This window comes from Cervus elaphus, chromosome 15 (assembly GCF_910594005.1).
Source record: "Cervus elaphus chromosome 15, mCerEla1.1, whole genome shotgun sequence".
Lineage (NCBI taxonomy): Eukaryota > Metazoa > Chordata > Mammalia > Artiodactyla > Cervidae > Cervus > Cervus elaphus.
Window position 1 is genome coordinate 15,548,998 of NC_057829.1, and position 24,957 is coordinate 15,573,954.

At 40.3% G+C, this 24,957-nt stretch overlaps 1 protein-coding gene across 2 annotated transcripts in view; it reads right to left on the reverse strand.

Annotated features, from left to right (window-relative positions):
- Positions 1-24,957, reverse strand: part of SLC16A9 (solute carrier family 16 member 9) — a 75,228-nt gene that overhangs the window by 19,444 nt on the left and 30,827 nt on the right. The window contains exons 2-3 of one of the 2 annotated variants that reach the window (XM_043926684.1): positions 24,266-24,498; positions 5,872-6,015 (exon numbers count right to left, since the gene is read on the reverse strand). In XM_043926684.1, coding sequence (XP_043782619.1) covers positions 5,872-6,015; positions 24,266-24,461 — 340 coding nt within the window. In that variant the 5' untranslated portion in view covers positions 24,462-24,498. The remainder of the gene's footprint in view (positions 1-5,871; positions 6,016-24,265; positions 24,499-24,957) is intronic. The other variant, XM_043926685.1, reaches the window with a different exon arrangement.

Here is a 24,957-nt window from a genome sequence, read left to right on the forward strand (position 1 = left end):
CACTTTATTTCATGAACAGTCACAATATCTCTGTGAAGTCTTATTAGTCTCATTTCTTAAGAAATACAAAGGAACCGCTCAGAGAGGTAAATAATTTTCCAAGGTCACAAAACTGATAATGATGGTTATGCTAACCAATACTTATTTCATTAACTCATTGTTAGGGAAATTTAAAAAATAGTCTTGTTTAGGTTTCAGAGACAAAGCAGAGCAGGCCGCTGACCTTGCTTCTAACCTGCCTGGATACTGTCCTACCTGGGAGTGACTGGGAGTGACTGCCTGCTATGAGTGCAAGACTCGCAGCATCATAGATAAGATGGGGGAGAAATCTTGTGATTGTTGAGCCCCAGGCTTACCTACATTCCAAGTTTTACACAACAAAATGAACAGGATTAACATGAAAACCGAGCTGCAATTTGGTCACAGATTGATGATTATATCAGTTTGCTACCGCCCTGGTATTATAGGCAGGAACCCCAAACTACAATCTCTGAAGTCTCACCCAAGGAGCGGATGCGCTGCCTGGGACCTTCCCAATGGGACTCCAGATGTGCGGTGACACGGGACTTCTCAGCGTTGATTAACTCTGGATGTTGGTCAAAACTTAATTTGGTGATGCATCCTCTGCTCTATTTCTCTTTTCTTTTAATGTTAGTATATTGAAAGTAAGCTAGATAATTCTAATAAATATTTGTATTATTTATTTGTATATAACGAGTAGCTTATTTGTTAACAAATCCTTTGAACCTGAGACGAAAGTGAAAACTTTCGGCAAAATACTCATCCATCCACAAAACCCTCTAAGGTAGATACTATTGTTATGTTCAGGTCAAAAAATGAGAAAACAATATGTAACTTGTCTGTATTCCGTGCGGCTAGCAAGTGAGTAAGATAAGACTAACCCCCATGGTCCAACCCTTGTTAGTGCTTGCTCCTGTGTATGCCACACTGCCTTTCTTAAGAGACCATCTAGTTCATTCCAGATGAAGGAAAATTCTTAGAATACTGCACAGAATGGGTGCTCAATATATGTTATCGTTAGACTGAATCTTTCTTGTTTTTTTCAAAGGAATTCATAATATACAGTCTCAACTTGTAAGTTTAGACTGTGTTATAATTTCCTGTCTCTTCCTTTTCAACTGGATACTCTGCTTTCAATGGGAACAGATGAAAGTGTCACTGTTCATTAAATTCCCATTTCTTTATCCCACGAATATTCTATGAGCCCTATACTCTGAGCCTACTAACAAAACCACAAAGAAGTCAACCATGATAAGAACTGTTAATAATCTACTAGCAAAGAGGTCCAATAATTACTACAGTGAGTGACTTTTTAATTATTGAAATTAAAACTTGAAAGTTATTGGAAATTACAAAATAATTATTGAAATGAAAGTTCAACTGATTTTTTGCTATTGAAATCCAACTCAACACTCTTATATATCTTATTTTTATTTTGCTTGATTTCACCTAGTCCTTACAAGACCTGTGTGATGCGGGTTTCTTAGTTTGCCTTCACAGATGAGGAGACAGTCACTATTGGAGATCAAGGGCTTTGCACAAACTCACAGAACCTGTATCTCCTGACCCGAAGCTCAGTGCTCTCTCCCTGAGCTTATAATTTTCTCCTAGTCACAGAGATCCAGAATCTGTTGCCAAATCAGAGTCATACAATCTTCAGACATAGCTTGTTTTGCTCTTTTTTTAATCAGAATTGTGACTATGTTTTTGTTTTTGTTTTGGCCATGCTGCATGTAGGATCCTAGTTCCCCGACCAGGGACTGAACTCTGTCCTTCTGCAATGGAAGCACAGAGTCTTAACCCCTGGAGTGCCAGAGAAGTCCCCAGAGGCCTGTTTTCTGCCCCAGGTTCCATGACGTGAAGGAGAGGCCAGGATCCCAGAAGAAAAGACATTGCAAAAAACACTAGGACAAATATAGAGATAATAACATCTTGGATCATTCCCCGAAGGGAACTACAATCACTTATTTAGATATCATACACTAGAGAAAGTGGGATGCCTTTGAGCAGGGTAGGACACAGGAAATGAACTGTCACTGTTAGCTAGGGGCCTGAGACACTGGCCTCCCCTTAGAATGGGATCTCATGGGAGCCAGGGAATATATGGGATCACGGCCCTGGTCTTGCTCACAGTGAGTCTACTGAGTCCATGGGCACATCATACAGTTATTTACCCAGTTCCTAATATTTAACTGGAGCAGTAAGGTGCTTACAGGTTCAACAGCAGTGTGGGCGCTTGAGGGTGCTCAGTCATGTTCGACTCTTTGCAAGCCTATGAGCTGCAGCCTGCCAAGCTCCTCTGTCACTGGAATTCTCCAGGCAGGAATACTGGAGTAGGTTGCCATTTCCTACTCCAGGGGAACTTCCTGCCCCAGGGATCAAAACTGAGTCTCTCGTGTTTCCCGCATTGACAGGCGGCCCTTTACCACTGGTGCCAAGTGAGAAGCCCATGTACATGATATGTGGCATAACCTTCTTTCTACATTGCTGTTTGCCCAGGGGAGTAAAAGTTATCATAGTGGAGAAAGCCACGTGGAAGATCTGCAAGTCCACCACCACCAGCAGCCAGTAGAGTAAATCAAAAAGCGAAAGTGAAGTCACTCAGTCAAGTCCGACTCTTTGTGACCCATGGACTGTAGTTGGCCAGGCTCCTCTGTCCATGGGATTTTCCAGGCAAGAATACTGGACTGGGTTGCCATTTCCTTCTCCAGGGGATCTTCCTGACTCAGGGATCAAACCCCGGTCTCCTGCATTACAGGCAGACTCTTTACTGTCTGAGCCACCAGGGAAGCCCAGAGTTAATTAAGAAAAGCCTCAAATCCTATCTAATGAATAGAAGATCATAGGTTCATGGAGGAGAGGGGACAGGATTAGCTAGTGAAAGGTTCCAACACCATTAGCCAAATCAAAATCAGTTGTACTGGTTGATAAAGCTCTTTCCATTGCCACAGAAAATTTGAAATTTAATTATAGGGGTTAGTTAATTTTGTCTCTGTCTTTCTATACACCCTTAGATATGCTTCCAACACAATCAAATGCACATAAAATCTTGGACAACCTACACTCATATTTTTTCTTTTTAAAAATTCATTTTTATCTGTGGCAATACAAATACTGTGGTGTCACACACTTTAGATCATTTTTTTAAGTCAGTGACAGCTTTGGATATGTAGTCACAAAGGCTATACCTTAACTCTGAAATCATGTGAGACAGTAAAACCCCATGAAATTTTAAATGCTTAGTCCAAAATTTTGGAGAAAATGCCCAAATCATACCAATAACATAATGATTTAATTTTCTATGTTAAAAGGGGTTTGTCCTACAAGGAGTCATCTAATGTCCATACACAAATAGCAATATTTTTATTTTCATGATTTTAGAAAAGAATTCAAGATGACTATTCAATGAATACTTTCAAATTTTACACCAGAGATGATCATATTTGCATGTACCAGTTTAAACTGTAATAAACACTACAGTGAATAGGTAATATAAAATATCACACATATAACCTGTTCTCAAAGAACTAAGTAACCTGCTTATTTAGATTATGATCTGAGTAGAATTTGAGTATTTGGAGTTAAATTCAAAGTAAACCTTAAGAGTTCTAAAAGCATTAAAAACAATCACAAACATGTAAAAAAGGCCAGGACCTGATGTCAGACTGAATGGGTTTAACCCCAAGTCTCCCTGATTTGCAGCTTTGGTTAGTAATCTCACTTCATTGAGCTTCACTTTCCCTCTCTGTAAAATGTGTTCACATGAAGACTGAATGAGACCATATAAAGCACAGAGCTTCGGGTACAGTTGTTGTTGGTGGTGTTTGTCACTAAGTCATATCTGACTCTCTGTGACCCCATGGAGCCTGCTAGGTTCCACTGTTCATGGGATTTCCCAGGCAAGAATACTGGAGTGGGTTGCCATGTCCTTCTCCAGGGCATCTTCCTGACCCAGGGATCGAACCCTATCTCCTGTTTGGCAGGCAGATTCTTTACCACTGAGTCACCAGGGAAGCATATAAAGCACAGAGCTGAACACACAGTATGAACTCAAATATTAGAGGTTATTATTTCCATCATTTATTATTAGGGAAATATTCCTATGTGAAAAAGAAGAATATTGGTTGTCAACAAAATTAGGTTCTTTCAGGTTTGATTCAAACCAGCCATTTTGCTGGAATTTGTCCCTGAAATCTTTAAACACCAAAATCCTTAACTACAGCCCCTGTCTGGGTCATGTCCAGCCCAGCTGCGCTCTTTGCTTTGTTGCCACATGTAGTGATGAGATCTTCCCCCTGTTCCAGTCTATTCCCTTGCAGCCTCTCCTCCTATTAACTAGCTGTGTCAGCATTGGCAGGCACATCTTCCTCCACCCAAATACACTGTGTTCTAAGGATTTTGGCACCACTTCTGAACCAATGTCATATAGACAGTACTACAGAACTCCTGTCTAGAAAATAGGCTCTTAACATACATTTATCAAATGCGTTGTAACTTTTCTGACAGTAAAGCAAAAACATATTAATCAGGAATAACCCATTCTTTACATCAAATGTTTGAGGTTGTTTAACCTTTTATTGGAATTTCTTTTGGAAAATGTCAATCTTCCTATAGATGCATAACTTATGTTCCTCTGATTATAACTCAAATCATTTCTTAACCATTTCATTACTTAAACAAATATTCAATTACATTTTACTAGATAATAATATTTTTACAATCTAAAATATAATATTTAAAGAATTCCCTGGTGGTCCAGTGGTTGGGACTCTTCACATTTCACTGGTGAGAACCCAGGTTCCATCCCTGGTCAGGAGACTAAGAACCTGCAGGCTGTGTGGCATGGCCAAAATTAAGAAATAAATGAATAATAAAATATTTCTATGTGACTAATACACATTTCTATTTGTTCAAACTGAATATGAAAAACTAGAACAACTTCTGCCTACACTGTATTTCAACTGTGATTCCCCTCCAATTTATATAACACTGGTGTATTGTTTTTAAAAAATCTAATAGCTGAACATTTGGATTTACAGAGATGATACATTTGAAAGTGACTATCTGGTTTACAAAATACATTTTTAATCTTTAGAAGGAAAAATAAGTCTTTCAGACATTCAGAAGAAACGTTGAAAGCTGGTGTTTTTTAAAAAATTCCCTGCCAACAGCTCCTTGGAATCGTAAGTCTGCCAATGTTCAACACAGAATACAACAAGTACAATACATCACAAAAGTATTCCCCCCAAAACTGTCAGTGTTCTCAGGCCCTGAGTCCTGTACCCTTTCCTCTCCTATAACGAAGATCATCATTAACCACTCGGTTTTGTCTGCTCATACCTTATCTTTCACAAAAACAATCATTATTATGATGTGCTTTAAAATCTACTCTTTACTTCTGCTATGACCTTGTGATTGAGGCCCTGGTGACAGCTACTGCGGAACAGCAGGATGTTGCGAACACAAACGGTTCAACACAGCCCTGTTCAACCAACCGATATGAAAGGGACCACTTCCTACATCAGTGAAAAGTGGCAGGTGTCAGTGACATCGAAGTTTCACTCTTCCCTCTCTCTTTTCCTTTGTTGTGCTAAAGAGACAAGTGCTAAAATTAAAAAAACCCTTCCCATGCCTTGCAAAAAATATAATGTGCACTGTTAAGACACAAGTATCCCTTGACATACTGTAATTCACTGGGTGGGCATTTCATTAAAGCAACAATTTTTGGTGAAGTGGTGGTTGAAAGTGAATTATTCCTGAGCATTTTCACTCCTTACATTAACGTCATTCATTAAAACGACATTTAACTCTCAAAGCTTAGAAAAGCATCATAGTGACCAGATTTCTTACCTACAACAATGCCATAGGAAAAAAACAGAAAGTAGATATTGGGGGCAAAACTGCTCAACATCAGGCCTCCTGCCACCAGGAAGCCACTGAAGATTGTCACGGCTCTCGCTCCAAAAGATGAGACACACACGCTGCAGACAGGACCTAAAATCATAAATGAAACCTTCACTTATTTAACAGCAACCTCCTCTCCACAATCCTATTATCCACCCCATGGGAAGTTTAAAATGATTCTTTCCATCATAAAACAACAAAACAACAATAAGCCACTGCATATTCACTATGGGTTGGACACCCTGCTACTTCACATAAACAATCTCACTTCACTGCATTCCTGGGAGCTAGGTGTTTTTGTTATCCTCATTTTTTTTTTTTTTTGATAAGGAAATTAAACTTGCTGAAGAGTAAGGTCACATAGTTAGGAAATTGGGGTTCTGGAGTCAGACTTTATTAAATTCTCAATGTGGGTAACAGCAGCAGCCACAGAGTAGCAATAAAGAAATAAAAATCCAGACTGTCTAACTCTTTGAGTCCACCAGCTTTTTTTTTTTTTTTTTTTGTAGCATGCCATATGGCATGTGAGATCTTAGTTCCCTCACCAGGGATCCAACCTGCACCCCCTCATTGGGAGCACAGTCTTAACCACTGGACCACCAAGGAAGTCCCTTGAGCCCACCATCTTAGCCATCACACTCTTCTGAGGATTTTGGTCTCCTAGACAGGCCATACATCTTTTCTATCCAAAGCTCCTATCCAGCACAAGACCAGTAATATAATTGATGACAAAAATAAACTTGATGATTGATTCAATGCAATCAATAGCAACCCTCTAGAGAGACGAAGTGAGGAGTGGGGTTACTCCCTTCCTAGAGAATATTCTGGCAGGGGCTTGGGTGGGGGGTGGCAATGCTTCAAGCCTACTCACCCAGGTGTGAGTTTGTCAGTACCATGTCCTACCTAATACATGCAACCTGGAATTTGGGGGAGGAAGTGCACTGCTCACTGACAGGCAAGGGGACCAGCACTTGGACCAATCCTATGCAGAGGTGTGCAATTGCTCATGTACTAAGATTTAAGTGATAGTGAAATCTGTTCTCACTAGTGCTGTACCTTCAAAGCATCTACAACTATGGAGCTTAGCATTATTAGAAATAAAAGGACATGAAGGGTTATTTATAGCTCAATAGTCTCATTTACAGTCTAGGAAATGGAAGCCCAGAAGGGTTGTCCACGGCCATGGTTTGAAGGAAGAGTCCAATATTGGATAGCAAAGAGAAACACCTTAACTGAATTCACAACAACCTTTCAAGGTACAATCTATTATCCCCAATTTTTAAAACACGTACTCATCAGGATGGCTAAATATAAACAACAGTAAGTATTAGCACGAATGTAGAGTAATCATAGCTCCCACAGTGCTGACATGATCTTCTGAAGCGGAACACAGCTCCGTACAACTCAGAAGTTCTACGTCCGGGTATGTGAGCGTGTGTGCTAAGCCACTTCAGTCATGTCTGACTCTGTGACCCCATGGACTGCAGCCCACCAGGATTCTCTGTCCATGGAATTCTCCCGGCAAGAATACCGGAGTGGGTTGCCATGTCTTCCTCCAGAGGATCTTCCCGACCCATGGATGGAACCCATGTGTATAGTTTCCTGCATTGGCAGGCAAGTTCTTTACCACTAGCGCCACCTACCTACACTCAAACTCATAAACAAAGTGGTTTGGCAAAAAATGGTTATAGCAAAACTAGTCATAGTAGCCATGTCTACAAATACAGATGTTCTTCAGCAGTAGAAGGTATGAGTAGATTCAAACAATGGACTACGACAAAGCCATGAGAATGAACGATCTACAGCTACACACAGCAATGCAGGTGTAATCTCACAAATCAATGTGGAGTGAAAGACCTAATATGAGAAAAGAACACGTTGAGCAATTTCAATTATTCTCAGTACTTTCTAAGATTTTTTTTTGATGTGGATAATTTTTTAAGTCTTTATTGAATTTGTTACAATATTGTTCTGCTTTACGTTTTTTGGTTTTTTTGGCCACAAGGCACGTAGGATCTTAGCTCCCTAACCAGGGATCGAATCAGCACTCGCTACATTAGAAGGCAAAGTCTTAACCACTGGATCTGCCAGGGAAGTCCCAGTACTTAGTCCTTCTCAGTACAAAAAGAGGCAAAACTAATCTATTCAGAAGTCAGGACAGCAGCTATCTTTGGTAGGGATTAGGGAGCTGTATCCAGAAGGGAACGCAGCCCAACTTCTAGGTGTTCTAACGTCCTGTTTCTGGATGTGAATGTGCCCATTACATGAGTGTGTCTGGTTTGTTAAAAAAAAAAAAAAAATCACAGAGCTATACTCACATGACATGTACACTTTTCTGTACATATCTTAAAAGTTTTTAAGAAAATGTAAATGGAGAGGTGGTGTCATCCATCCACAGTCTCATAAGTGGTGGACCCAGGATCTTATGATCCCAGGCCCATGCTTACCAATACCAGGCCCATTCTTACTCAACACGTTATTAACTGGAGACTTACATATTGTGTATTATGGCCACAGGGATTCGTTTCTGCAAAAATCCCCCAATCAACAATGTGCTAAGAACATATTTAAGACCAGGTTATGATCACTGAGATACTACCAGCTTTTAAAGCCTACAGACATATCCCACATTCCTCCCTGGTCATTTCAGGCACTCTTCTGTGAACCAGTAGAGAGAAGAAAACTGATATATTTACATGACAGAGGAGAATATTATACACCAGTGTATTAGGAGGAAAAGCCATTTGAAAGACCATACTTTTTATCTGACAGTTGAGCTATTGAGCTATGTGTATACCCAAAAAGAAACACTTAGATACTTCAAAAATAGAAACGATTTTAAGAGTCAAATTTCATAAGTGGTTGCCTGACATCATAAAGTCGTGACCCTTTTCTGCTGTTTACCAATTGTACTGACATTGAGAGTCAGTGTTTACAAATTCAACAGTCACATGGAATTGAAACAGAGATTGTATCTGGCATACTTGAAAAGTTTCAAGTTTCACCCTCAAAGTAGGTCTTTAAATTTATGCTCCTTAATGCATGTGAATTCTACAAGGAAACCCAGAGTTTGGGAAGCTGGCAGTGGGATGAAGGGTAATAAATTTCATAGCATGTACAGTCAGTCAAAATCACTACTTTATAAAATATGTAATATTATAAACAGTGCTGTGATGAACATTGGGGTGCACGTGTCTCTTTCAGATCTGGTTTCCTCAGTGTGTATGCCCAGCAGTGGGATTGCTGGGTCATATGGCAGTTCTATTTCCAGTTTTTTAAGAAATCTCCACACTGTTTTCCATAGCGGCTGTACTAGTTTGCATTCCCATCAACAGTGTAAGAGGGTTCCCTTTTCTCCACACCCTCTCCAGCATTTATTGCTTGTAGACTTTTGGATAGCAGCCATCCTGACTGGCGTGTAACGGTACCTCATTGTGGTTTTGATTTGCATTTCTCTAATAATGAGTGATGTTGAGCATCTTTTCATGTGTTTGTTAGCCATCTGTATGTCTTCTTTGGAGAAATGTCTGTTTAGTTCTTTGGCCCATTTTTTGATTGGGTCATTTATTTTTCTGGAATTGAGCTGCAGGAGTTGCTTGTATATTTTTGAGGTTAATCCTTTGTCTGTTGCTTCATTTGCTATTATTTTCTCCCAATCTGAGGACTGTTTTTTCACCTTACTTATAGTTTCCTTTGTAGTGCAAAAGCTTTTAAGTTTCATTAGGTCCCATTTGTTTATTTTTGCTTTTATTTCCAATATTCTGGGAGGTGGGTCATAGAGGATCTTGCCGTGATTTATGTTGGAGAGTGTTTTGCCTATGTTCTCCTCTAGGAGTTTTATAGTTTCTGGTCTTACATTTAGATCTTTAATCCATTTTGAGTTTATTTTTGTGTATGGTGTTAGAAAGTGTTCTAGTTTCATTCTTTTACAAGTGGTTGACCAGTTTTCCCAGCACCACTTGTTAAAGAGGTTGTCTTTTTTCCATTGTATATCCTTGCCTCCTTTGTCAAAGATAAGGTGTCCATAGGTTCGTGGATTTATCTCTGGGCTTTCTATTCTGTTTATAATAGCCAGGACATGGAAGCAACCTAGATGCCCATCAGCAGATGAATGGATAAGGAAGCTGTGGTACATATACACCATGGAATATTACTCAGCCATTAAAAAGAATTCATTTGAACCAGTCCTAATGAGATGGATGAAGCTGGAGCCCATTATACAGAGTGAAGTAAGCCAGAAAGATAAAGAACATTACAGCATACTAACACATATATATGGAATTTAGAAAGGTGATAACGATAACCCTATATGCAAAACAGAAAAAGAGACACAGAAATACAGAACAGACTTTTGAACTCTGTGGGAGAAGGTGAGGGTGGGATATTTCAAAAGAACAGCATGTATACTATCTATGGTGAAACAGATCACCAGCCCAGGTGGGATGCATGAGACAAGTGCTCCGGCCTGGTGCACTGGGAAGACCCAGAGGAATCGGGTGGAGAGGGAGGTGGGAGGGGGGATCGGGATTGGGAATACATGTAAATCCATGGCTGATTCATATCAATGTATGACAAACCCACTGGAAAAAAAAAATAATAATAATTTAAAAAAAAAAAAAAAGAAAAAAAAATGTAATATTATTATCAATTTTGTGATAAATTATTTTATCATGCTGTCTAATACATGATTCTTTGAAAAAACTTAAGCTTAAGGAAGAAGCAAGCAGAGATTCTTTAACAAATGAAAACAGCAAATTGAAACTGCTTTTAAAGAAATTCTCATCTCATACCTGACTGACTTTATCAAAAAGATAACAAATAAGTGCTGGCTACAATGTGTAGAAAAGGGAACCCTCAGACACGACTGAGTGACTTCACTTTCATGCATTGGAGAAGGAAATGGCAACCCACTCCAGTGTTTTTGCCTGGAGAATCCCAGGGACGGGGGAGCCTGGTGGGCTGCTGTCTATGGGGTCGCGTAGAGTCGGACGCACCTGAAGCGACTTGGCGGCAGCAGCAGCAGGCACTGTTGGTGAGAATGTAAACTGGTGTAGCCACAATGGAAAACAATATGGAGATTCCTCAAAAATTTAAAAATAGAACTACCATAATATCCAGCAATTCCATTCCTAGGTCTTTATTCAAAGAAAACAAAAACACTAATTTGAAAAGATATATGCATCCCCATGTTAAGTGCAGCATTATTTACAATAGCCAAGATATGAAACCAACTTAAGTGCTCATCAACAGATAAATGGATGCGGTGTGACACACACACACACACACACACACACACACACACACACACACACACACACAAAATGGAATATTACTCAGTCATCAAAAAGAATGAAATCTTGCTATTTGTGACTATATGGATGGACCTAGAGAGTATTACACTAAGTGAAATAAGTCAGACAGAGAAAGACAAATACTGTACGATTTCACTTATATGTTGAATCTAAAAAAGTAAAATGAACAAACATTCTAAACAGAAACAGTCATGGATTACTGAGAACAAACTGGTGGTTCCCAGAGGGGAGTGGCGTAGGGGGAGAGAAAGATCAGGGAAATTAAGAGGTGCAAACTTCCAGTTACAAAATCAATGAGTCACAGGTATGAAATGTAGGGCATGGGGAATATAGTCAATAATTGTGTAGTATCTTAGAACGGCACCATAGGACACTTATTATAGTGATCATTTAAAAACATGTGCTGTGCTTGTTTTCAGTCGCTCAGTGGTGTCCTACTCTTTGCAACCTCATACATTGTAGCCCACCAGGCTCCTCTGTCCATGGGGATTCTCCAGGCAAGAATACTGGAGTGGGTTGCCATGCCCTCCTCCAGGGGATCGCGCCAACCCAGGGATCAAACCCAGGTCTCCTGCACTGTAGGAGGATTCTTTACCGTCTGAGCCACCAGGGAAGCTCACTTAAAAACACATAGAAATATCAAATCACTATGTCGTGTATTAGAACTAACATGGTGCTGTTAGTCAGTCAGTCAGTCAGACTTCAAAAACAAACAAGCCAACAAAAAAGCTCATAGGAAAAGAAATCAAGTATGTGGTTACAGAGGTAGAGGGCAGAGGGAGGGAGAACTGGAGGACAGTGGTCAAAAGGGCCAAAGTTCTGGTTATAAGACAAATAAGCACTAGGGACGAAATGTACAACATGATAAATATAACTAACACGGTTGTATTTATATATGAAAGTTGTTAAGAGAGTAAATCCTCACAGTTCTCATCGCAAGGAAAAATTTTTTTTCTACTTCTTTAAAGCTGTTCATATATAAAATGTTGGATGTTCACTAAACTAAAACATAATGATAGGGGAAAAAATGTTTTCTATCTCTTTAATGCTGTGCATATATGAATTGATGAATGTTCACTAAACTTACTGTGGTAATCGTTTCATGATAAATGTAAGTTTAATCATTATGCTATATACCTTAAACTTATACAGCACTTTAAGTCAATGGAATAATAATAATGAATAAAACTAGAAGAAAAACTAGAAGAAAAAAAATTCTCTACTTTCACACCATCAACTGCTGCTAACTGAAATGAAAAAAATCTTGATGTCAGAGGTTAAGGACAAAGAATTTTAGAGCTGAAAGAGGCCTTGGAAAGGGTCCAAAGGTAAAACAATGAAACTGGAGCTTAGAAGGATCGCGTGATTTGACCAAGGATCCATAGCTAATCAATGACAGAGCTAAGGCCAAAGTCAGCCCAACAATCTTCCCAACTGAGAAGTGTTTCCATTGGCACCTTAATGTTTCTCTAGAAATATGTTTAAAAAACACCTACATACTTTTGTATTATCTCACAGTTTAAGTAGCTTAATGAATTTATGGAAGATGAAAACATGACATTTATGCTCATTTTGGTGCTTAAAGGTTTAGAATAAATTATTTTATTCTCATCCTCAGAACCAGGGTATTTCTAGACTTGATTTACATAGCTTTAAACCACAACAGCCCCAGGTTTCATCAATAACAATTAGGGCAAAGTACAACTGGAAGTGACCAGTAAGTCACATCCACAAAACCTGACACATTTATGTGTTTAGCTCTTTACAGTAACAGGCAAGTTCTACAAGATGATAAACCATAGATTACTCCTCAGCATTGGACTAGTTTCTATTCAAGAGACTAAATAAATCAAACGACTACTCTCAGGGGAGATTGATGAGGCTTCAGGTGTTTTACTTTGCAGAAGGAATCTTTGGAACAAAAGTCAGTTAACTTGTAATGTGAAACGGTGACTCCACTGCTTGGGAATCTGTAAAATTTTAGAAAAGAGGGAGGGAGGAGCATCATCATTGGGATGCCGACCTTTTTACTTTGACAAATAAAAACAATTTTTGAATGTAATAACCATCTATTTTCATTGCCTCATCATTAAAGCAGAAGAAGGAATATTTTAATAAGGAAATAGTGAGAAGGATATAATTTCAGAGTAAAATGGAGGCCAGTACGATAGTGGGAAACACACACATACTATATATCACTGTCTTCATATGCCTTTTGTCTTTTGTGAAAAGTTTTCTTTTTTCTTTTTTTGGTTTTGTTTTTCTTCTTTGGCCACACCGTGCAGCATATGGGATCTTAGTTCCCCTACCAAGGATCAAACCCATGCCTCTTGCATTGGAAGCTGAGAGTCTTACCACTATGGAAGACCCCATGAAAAGCTTTCTTGAACTCATAGTTTTATGTGTATTGGGGTTTAGGAGCCATTATTACTATTACTACCTTCTGTTTGGGTAATTAATCTTGATTGATTAGATGAACTGAAAATGCTCAGTAGCAGGGCTGGCAGTCAGCACAGAATGGTTTGAGGGTAGCAGGTGACAGGTGGGGCAGTAAGAGGTATGCATGTATGCATGCCCAGTTGTTTAGTCGTGTCCGACTCTTTGCAAGCCCATGGACTGTAGCCCACCAGGCTCCTCTGTCCATGGGTTTCTCCAAGCAAGAATACTGGAGTGGGTTGCCATGCCCTGCTTGGTAAGAGGTAGGCAGGATCCTAAAAGATATTCCACTCTCCTTCATAGTGGTCTGGCAACATCTTTGGCACAATGCTGACACTTTCCCTCTAAAAAAGGTAAGAATTTGCTGTATGACGGAGGGAACTCAAAACCAGGGCTCTGTGACTACCTAGAGGGGTGGCAGGTGGGCGAAAGGTTCAAAAGGAAGGGGACACATGTATGCCTATGGTTGATTCATGTTGATGTATGCAGAAACCAACACAATATTGTAAGGCAATTATCCCCTAATTAAAAATAAATAAATTTTTCAAAAGAGGTAAGAACTTACATATTAGGGAGTAACCCTATAAACCAAAGTGAGCAATGAAGAATGAAAGGAGGATACAGATGAGTTTTAAGAGAGCTGTGCTGTGCTGTGCTTGGTCACTCAGTCATGTCCAACTCTTTGTGACCCCGTGGACTGTAGCCTGCCCGGCTCTTCTGTCCATGGGATTCTCTAGGCAAGAATACTGGAGTGGGCTGCCATACCCTCCTCCAGGGGATCTTCCCAACCCAGGAATCAAAACCAGATCTGCATTGTGGGCAGATTCTTTACCATCTAAGCCACCAGGGAAGCCCTACAACCTCTTAAATACAAAATGAAACAAAAATATAAAACCATTTGTTCATAGCCATCTGCAAATCAGACTGATTGATATTACTCACAGTCAATGAGGGAAATGAAAATGAAAACTCCAGTGGAAAAAGTGTTTTGTTATGATCAAGGCTGAATTAGAAAATGAGAAGGATAAGTTGTTTTAAGGAAGTCAGAATGAACTACTAGTAAGGGATGAAATTGTTTCCTTCAGCCCTTCAGGGTTATGTGGGAAGAAACAGTGTTAAATTTTTGCTGGTGGTTGAAATTAGCAAAGAGGAAGAATACACCAATTAAAATTTTAAAATTTGCTATGAATAGTAACATAAATTTAAGTCTGCATTAAGCAAACATAAAAGTAAACATTTGACCATTACCATTCCCCCACTATTTACCAAGCATCCATTAGAGAAGCACTGCTGCAAAACTGAAAAATAAGAAGCCACACATGGAATGTTAAAGTTTCTAGTAGCTCCATGAGAAAAAGAAAAAGAGGTAAAATTGATGTCAATAATATATTTTACCTAACTGATTATATCAAAAACATTATCACTTCAACATTTCAATATCATTAGAGATATTTTACACTCCTTTCTTTTGTACTAAGTTTTTGAAATCCAGTATGTATTTGTGACACTTACATCACATCTCATCTTGAAATATCCACATTTTAAGTACCCAACAGCCACATACAGCTAGTTACTGCTCTGGACCACATAGCCCTGGTGTGTGATATCAAGGCACCATGGTAGAAAAGGACACAGGGAAAAACACACACAGTTTCCAAGCTAGGCCAAAAGGCAAAACAAACAAAGGTCCAAACCTAAGCCATGGGTGATTAACTCCCAAAAGAAAGGTTCAGATCATGTGCTTGAGAATTTCAGAAAAGGGAGATCACCATGGGCCAACGAACTGAGCCTTTAACTGCGCTGTGAAGTATGGTTGTACTGACAACCAGAATGAAAAACATTCTCAATGGAGGCAACAGAACCACAATGCCGTTTTCCAGTTTATAAATTTTGTAAGAAAGCTTTGGGAAAGAAATTATCTCCTTTGAAAAATATATCAACTTCCATGCACTTCTCTCTCCCAAAAAGATTCAGAGAGTCCCCAGAGTGGTAGGATGGCCTAGCCTGCTGCAGGGAATAGAAACATCTCACTCTATTCATATTAGAGTGAGAAATAAATTATAGGGACTTCCCTGGTGGTCCAGTGGTTAAGGCTCTGTGCTTCCAATGCAGGGGGTGCAGGTGTGATCCCTGGTTGGAGAGCGAAGATCCCCAGGCCTCCAGGCTAAAAATCCAGAGCATAAATAACAGAAGCAATATTATTCTTGCTTCAACAAACAACAGAAACAAATTCAATAAGACTTTTTAAATGATCCACATCAAAAAAATCTTTAGAAAAAGAATGAAATTATAACAGGTTGAAATTTGATGTGTGTGTGTGTGTATATATATATATATATGTATATGTGTATATATATATATATATATATATATATATATATATGGGGCTTCCTTGGTGGCACAGCAATGAAGAATCTGCCTACTATGTAGGAGATGTGGATTCGATTCCTAGGTTGGGAAGATCCCCTGGAGGAGGGCATGGCAATCCATTCCAGTATTCTTGCCAGGAAAATACCATGGACAAAGGATCCTGGCAGGCTACAGTCCATGGGGTCGCAAAGAGTGGAACATGACTAAAGCAACTGAGCACACACGTTTTGTGTGTGTGTGTGTGTGTACAAAGAAATTACAACCAGGCTGTGTGCTCCCAGTGCTGTAAATGTTCCCTAACAGAGTAGACCGATTTGGTTCAGGACTCCCATCCCTCCACTTACAATGCAGGGAGCCCAACAATGCAGGTTCCTCATTCCTCACTCTTGCTGAGACCAGAAATTTTAAGTTTATCTTCCCGAGGAAGAGAAAGACACTATGGAGCCACACCCACTCAAATCCTTGCTCTCAAGTATACTGATCACCTTTGCTTGTGGGTTGGTTTGGCCTATTATGCACATTTGCTTTTTTCAAGTCAGCAAAACCTACATGATTCACACCAATCAACCGTAGACCTGCCGAGCACACTGGGAATGGGCCAATGTAACAGGAGGCAGAAATTCAGCCCCACACAAAGGAGTCTACAGTACTTGAGGGTAAAATTGTATGGATACACTCAAACTCAGCTCTGCCAACGCTTGCAACTCAGGCAGCAAATCTGTTGGCTATACTGACTCATTATATTAACCCAGGCATAGATGTACTGACTCCTTAGCAATTTGAAGACCTTTAAAGGAATTAAGGACAAAAAATGAGAGGGAAGGGACTATTAAATCTATTCGGAGTACAAAACTGCAGAACAAAAGATCTCTCAGCATCTCTGCTGTTGGAAAAATGGCTCCACCCTTCTCCTTGAATTTGAAGAATTACATCTAACCAAAGAGTGCTTTCTCTCAATTTAATAAAAGACTGAATAATATTCCACTGTATGTACGTAGAGCAGAAATTAACACAATATTGTAACACAAATATACTCCAATAAAAATGAATAAAGGGGCTTCCTCCCCAGTGGTACAGTGGATAAGAATTAGCATGCCAATGCAGTGGACACAGTTGTTGATCCCTGGTCCGGGAACATTCCACACTCGGAGCAGCAACTAAGTCCATGTGCCACAACTACTGGAGCCCTTGAGCTCTAGAGCCCACGGACCACAACTTTTGAAGCCCACACACCTAGAGCCTTTGCTCCACAGCAAGAGAAGTCACTGCAGTGAGAAGCCTGTGCACGGCAACTGGAGAGTAGCCCCCAATCTCGGCAACTAGAGAAAGCCTGTGTGCAGCAATGGAGATCCAGTGCAACAAGAACAAAATATGTATATATGAGGCCATGATTGCCCTTTAGTTCAGTGACCTTCCATTCCTTCTGTATCCTTCAGATTCTGACCATAGAAGCTGAACCAGAAGTAGACGTACGTTAGGAGATTTATTGCAAGGAATTGGTTTATGCGATTGTGGGGCTTGGTGAGGCAAGTATGGTGTCCACAGGACAGGCATCAGTAAGGGCAGGTTAAAACTCTCTCCCACAGAATGAAGCCACAGCCCGCAGGCAGAATTTCTTCTTCTGAAAAGCTCCCTTCTGCTCATGAAGCCTTTCAACAGATTGAATCAGATCCATCTAATTTATTGAGGATAATCTCTCTGAGTTACAGTTAACTGACTATGGACTTAGAGCATATCCATAAAACACCTTCACAGCCACACCTCCATGAGTGTTTCAATAACCACAGAATGTAGCCTAGCCAAGTTGACACCAACTGTCACACCTGTTGGCTATACCTAACACACCTGTGTCACACCTAACACACTCTCTCCTTCTTCAGCCAAATTTACTCTACCAGACCACGTCATGGGCAGTGCAGACACCAGGGCTCTGCATGGACTCTGCAAGGACTGCCCTGTCCCTGCCCATCTGCCTTGCCCAGCCCGTAGAGACTGTCTTGTTCCTGCTATTCTTGGTATTTGTGGTGATGTCTCAGAGGATCACTACCCTTTTTCCCTGTCTCTTTCCTGAGATTATAAACTACTCATAGCAGAGACAATGTCTTCTGTCTGGGCGTCCCTAAGATAGAGACTAGGCTCTCTGACTGTCTGTAATGACAATGTATAACCTAGGGAAACCAAATCCTTGATATTCAGCTTTATTCATCCCAAAGGCCATCTGGAAAAACAATCCAGATGAGAGGTCTACTTCTTAGTTTTTCTCAGTTACTCGTTTCAAAGAGAAAGAATTAAGATTATAAAGACTGTAAAGATAAGAACTGCATGTCTTTTCACTATTCTGAGCTACTGTCCAAATCTAGGTTTCTTAAAGAAAATTGGTGTGCTTTAAATTCCATATGCTTAGGTACAATCTTTGGGCTTCCCAGGTGGTGCTAGTGGTAAAGAACATGCCTGTTAATGCAGGAGACATAAAAGACACAGGTTTGATCCTTGAGTTGGAAAGATCCCCTGGAGAACGAAATGGCAACCCAGTCCAGTATTCTTGCCTGGAGAATCCCACGGACAGAGGAACCTGGCAGGCTACAGTCCTCAGGGTCGCAACGAGTCGGACACAGCTGAAGCAACTTAGCACACACACAATCTTGATAGTTCTCCCTTCTGCCCATTGTCCTAGAAGTGTCTTCATCTTTCATACTGAATGGTCCCTTTCTTTTGCAGATTCTACAGCATGGTTGGAACTGCCTGGGCAAGTAATTTTATTTGTGGGGAACTGCTGTTCTCTAATTACTAATATTTGTTGAGTACTTACCATATGCCAAGCACCATCTCTGTTTTTCTACAAAGCAATCCTATAAGGTAGGTACTTTCATTATCTCCCATTTAAAGATGAAGAAACAGACTTAACAGGTCAGAAAAAAACCCTTAGAAAGTGTACTTCATCTTGGGCAGGTCACTAAACCCTAAGGACAATCACGCCTACTTCAGTGTATTGTACCTGGGTTCGATCCCTGAGTTGGGATGATCCCCTGGAGAAGAAGAAGGCTACCCACTCCAGTATTCTGGCCTAGAGAATTCCCTGGACTGTACAGTCCACGGGGTCGCAAAGAGTCGGACATGACTGAGCGACTTTCACACACACACAGTGTATTGTTATGAGGATCAAGTAAGCGAAGGTGACTGCCAGACACCCAAGGGGCACTTTTCAAACTAACGGGACAAACAGATGAAAAACAGAATTTGTGGGACTTCCCTGGTGGTTCACTGGCTAAGACTCCGTGCTCCCAATGCAGGGGGCCAAGGTTCGATCCTTGGTAAGAGAACTAGATCCCACATGCCACAGCTAAGAGTTCACATGCTACAACTAAAGATCCCACATGCCACAATTAAGACTCAGTGCAGCCAAATAAATACAGTTAAACAAATATTTGTTAAAAAGTGGAATTTGTATGTTGCTTGGCAAAGGTACTTCTGCTATACTTGCTCAGCTATAAATCTCCAGAGGTCGGATCACAAAATTGGTCAAGGATAACACCTACCAGACCTTCTCCGGACAAAACTGGGTAAAGAAAACAACTTGTGTTTCTCAGCTATAATACAGCTTGCTGAAGAAGAATCATCTGGGGAGCTAGTTAAAATGAAGATTCCTAGGACTTTCCTAGTGGCCGGGTGGCTAACACTCTGCACTCCCAATGCAGGGAGACTGGGCTTGATTCCTGGTCAGGGAACTAGATTTCACATGCAGCAACAAAGATCAGAGATCCAGCATGCCACAACTAAGACCTGAGCAGCCAAATACATACATACATACATACATATATATATATATATTTCTTTTTTTTAATGATAAAAAATGAAGATTCTTGGGACCATCCCCACCCTCACAGCACTGATGAGTAAGAAAGGTGCTTTTTAAAGCTCAAGTAATTCATATATGCTCCTAAATTGAAGAACAACTATCAAAGATGTATTTATATAAATATATATACGCGCACACACACATATATATACGTACAAATTATATTCAGTTCAGTTCAGTCACTCAGTCGCGTCCAATTCTTTGCAACCCCATGAACCGCAGCACGCCAGACCTCCCTGTCCATCATCAACTCCCAAAGTCCACCCAAACCCATATCCATTGAGTCGGTGATGCCATCCAACCATCTCATCCTCTGTCATCCCATTCTCCTCCTGCCCCCAATCTTTCCCAGCATCAGGGTCTTTTCAAATGAGTCAGCTCTTCACATCAGGTGGCCAAAGTATTGGAGTTTCAGCTTCAACATCAGTCCTTCCAATGAACACCCAGGACTGATGTCCTTTAGGACGGACTGGTCAGATCTGCTTGCAGTCCAAGGGATTCTCAAGAGTCTTTTCCAACACCACAGTTCAAAAGCATCAATTCTTCAGCACTCAGCTTTCTTTATAGTCCAACTCTCACATCCATACATGACCACTGGAAAAACCATAGCCTTGACTAGACAGACCTTTGTTGACAAAGTGATGTCACTGCTTTTTAATATGCTGTCTCAGTTCAGTTCAGTTCAGTCACTCAGTCGTGTCCGACTCTTTGCAACCCCATGAATCGCAGCATGCCAGGCCTCCCTGTCCATCACCAACTCCTGGAGTTTACTCAAACTCATGACCATCGAGTCGGTGATGCCATCCAGCCATCACATCCTCTGTCGTCCCCTTCTCCTCCTGCCCCCAATCCCTCCCAGCATCAGGGTCTAGGTTGGTCATAACTTTCCTTCCAAGGAGTAAGCGTCTTTTAATTTCATGGCTTCAATCACCCCGTGCAGTGATTCTGGAGCCCAGAAAAATAAAGTCAGCCACTGTTTCCACTGTATCCCCATCTATTTGCCATGAAGTGATGGGACCAGATGCCATGACCTTAGTTTTCTGAATGTTGAGCTTTAAGCCAACTTTTTCACTCTCCTCTTTCACTTTCATCAAGAGGCCCTTTAGTTCTTCTTCACTTTCTGCCTTTTTGTTAAGTTTTTATCAAGAAGGATGCAAACACCAGACTGGAACCACTGGACACAATTTATTTGTCATGATTTAGACAGAATGAGCACAGTGACACATTCAAGCAGAAACCTACAGTATTTCTCTTTCTAAATAAGTCAACAGCAATCATATATTTGAAAAATATCAGAAAGTGCCAGAATGAAATCTAAGTAGAGAGGGCTTAAGCCAGTGGTAGTCCCAACTTGAAAATCACTTTGGAGGCTTGAAAAAAATTCATGTACGTGGGTCCCATTATAAACTGAATTAGAATACCTAAGGGTCTAATCTAGGCATTTATATGCTGAAATTTTCTGCAAATGATTCTGATTATTTCCCTATTTTAGAATCACTGATAGGACTTCCCTGGTGGGCCACTGGTCCAGAATCCATCTGCCAATGCAAGGGACATGGGTTCGATCCCTGTTCCGGGAAGATCTCACATTCCACGGGACAGCTAAGCCTGTGTACCACAACTGCTGAGCCCGGGCTCCGCGACAAGAGAAGCTGCTGCCAGGAGAAGTCAGAAAGTGGTCTCCACTCTCCACCCACTAGAGAAAGCTCATGTGCCGCAACGAAGACACAGCACGACCAAGAGAAAGTAAGTTAATAGAGTTAAAAGAAAAGAATCACTGATAACCATTGTGAGGTGGACTTTTTCTGTTTCCAAGGTAGTACCGATCCGTTTGTTTCTGCTTAGGACAAAGTGGTCGACAAAGTAGAAGCTGAATGTGGCTCAAACGCTGCTCAACACCTCTCGCTAACATTGTATTACCATAGCTCTCAGGATTTGTCCCCTAATTTATGCTATGACGAGCCAAGAGAGGCCAACAACATGGATATTCAGTGGCCACTAACTAAAGGGCACACAGGCACGTGTGCATGCACACACACACACACCCATAAGTCTTAGGTCTCCTGTCAACATTTTCTTCTCACTGCTCCCTCATTCTGGAACCCTCTGGTCTTCACAGTCTACGCTTATCTTCAAAAGTTTTGATTAGCTGGTCTCAGTGTCTCCTCATCTAGCTATAGACACTGAAGTTAAGTGACTTGCATATGGTCCCTCAGCTACAGGGTAGTGGAGCCAGGGCTCAGACTAACTCTGACTTCAGCTCAACATTCCCCTCAGTACTTGTTCACTCCCTGGACGTTCAGTGGGATGCTCTCTCTCCAGCCCAACCAGCGGGACAGGACTTGGCTCTGAAAAGGACCATGCACCTGGTCTGCTGCCCTGCTCTATCTGGAAATTCTTAACTTTTTTAACAGAAGGTCCTGCATTTTCATTTCACACATGGGCTTGCAGATTACGTAGCTGGTCCTACCTATAAGTGAAGAGGGCTGCTCGTGGCCCCGAGATAAACTAGTCATTCACCTGGGAACCTGCAGAAAGTAGAGAGCCACAGTTCAGAGTCTCAGCGTCAGCTCTGACCACCCTACCCATCCCTAAGATGATCTTAGCTTCCCTGAACCCTCAAACCCTCAAGTCCTACCTGGACAAACTTCATGAAAGAGAGGTCTGTTCTCCAGGTATGTGCTAACAGAGGTAGTATTTCAATTACCCTTTGATTCTTGCTAGAAGGCAAGTAATTGCATTCCTATTTAACTTTGAATTTGCTAATAGAAATGATGACTAATTGGACAACATTTAAAAATTTTCTTCTCACCAGATCAGTCTCTAAAAATTATACTCTCAAACATAGCAACCACCATTCACTTGTACTCTGACAGCTTTACAAAGAGCCCACATTTTGAAAAATTCTTTCAAACAAATCTTGGCAAATGTTTCCTGTTTTTCTTAAGCTTATAATGACAGTGTTATTTTCATTTGTTTAATTATGCTTAGTTATCTTATCTGACATGGCCAGATGATCCAGCATTGTTTTTCAAGTCTTGTTTTTAATTTAACAAGGTAATGCATCAGTTGGAAGCAACTGTTTATGTTTTATTTTGTTCTAAGAAGTCCCCTTTAGTGATCAGGAAAGACAACAAATTTAAAAGAAGGAATGGCCATTGCATTTTCTTTGGAAATCATTTTAGAGCTGCAAAAAGATCTTATAAATCACCACATGTGTTGTCCTTATTTTCCCATAAGAACAGAGATTGTGATTTGCTCAATGAATCACCATGTCAAGTTCAAAGCACAGGAAGAGACTCCAGGGCTACGTTTCAGCATATCTGTTCTTAACCAGTTCCAAGTAAGTTAGACTGACAATCGCTAAAGATATTGCAGAGTTCAAACTACAACTCTAGAAATTGAAGTGCATATAATCCTTAAAAAAAAAAGCTCCTCCACTATGCTCTCTAGAGATGTTAAGAATCACTATTGTATCATACTTGATAAGTGCTAATCAAGAATATTATTCCTGGATACATTATATAAAGGTCACACAAAATGCATCACATATATAACACTACATTTAAATCCTTAATGGCATCATCATTGTGAGATGGGACTACCCTTTGCCACGTCAAATTTTTCTTAAGAAGGTGACACAAATGTAGGACATGCAATTTGATCACAGTATATCTGAATCAGAGAAGAGTAACTATGAATCACAGAGGAACTGTTTCCAGGACTGATGCAAAACATTTGGCCTTTTGGTCACCAGTATTCTTCGGACATACATGGATCACTGTCCTCATGTCCTTGTATCTTTCTTACTTGTGGAAGTATTTGTGTCTCACTAGACTGAACCTCTTAAAGGCAGAAATAAATGAAGTGCTAGCCATTCATCCTTTCATATCCAGCATCAATGCCTGATACACAGCAGCAAGTAAATGAATAAAGATATGAATGATTCAATATCTTATGGAATTTCTGTATTTTCACATGATTTATTATAATGAGGACTTCCCTGGTAGCTCAGACAGTAGAGAATCTGTCTGCAATGCAAGAGACTTGGGTTTGGTCCCTGGGTCAGGAAGATCTCCTGGAAAAGGAAATGGCAACCCACTGTACTATTCTGGCCTGGAAATTCCCATGGGCAGAGGAGCCTGGTGGGCTACAGTCCACAGAGTCACAAAAAGTCAGACATGACTGAGTGTCAGACACACTATTACAGGGAAGAAGAGGTTTATAATCTCAGTGAAAGCAGCAAAGTAGGCATTATACTTAAAAAAAAGTAGCCTCCTATGCCTGTACAATGTTAATGAGGCAGGAAACAATTATGTAATTAAACGATTAGTGAGTGAGGAGAAGCACAAAGTTATCCACTTACTTGCAAGCAAGCCAACTCCACTTGCAAGGGATCCAATCCAGGCTGTTTTTCCTTTTCCTTCACCAAAGGCGTCCAGCCATTCTATGTACAAGACGCCAACAGCTAACGGCGATCCATAACACAAAAACTGAGTAAAGAAGGAGACAGCCACAATCACCCAGCCCCAGCCACCATCAGGTGACTTTTTAAATTCCATTGTAATGTGAGGTCAAGGAGGCGTCTCTCAGTGGGTCCTAAGCAAAAAAAAAGAAAAAAAGAAAAAGCATATTTAGAGTGTGGTGAAGCATGGTATTTTAGATTTAAAATAGCTCCTTCTAAATTAAAAGATTAAAAAGTTCTCTAAAAATACACAAGGAAAAGGATAAGAGATCACTGAGATACCAAGTTAACTTTAAAATTTTTATTTCTGATTTGAATAAGTACTATATCCACGTTTCCAAAAAAATGTTTTTTATATTATAAAAGGGATACATTAGGAGTTTGAAATGAACATATATGCACTACTATATATAAAACAGATAACCAACAGGCACCTACTGTATAGCATGAAGGACTATAATCAATATTTTGTAATAACCTTTAAGGGAAAGAATCTAAAAAGAATATATATATGTGTGTATTTATATACATATATAGCTGTATATATACATACATATATATATCCACACACACACATAATATATGTACAACTC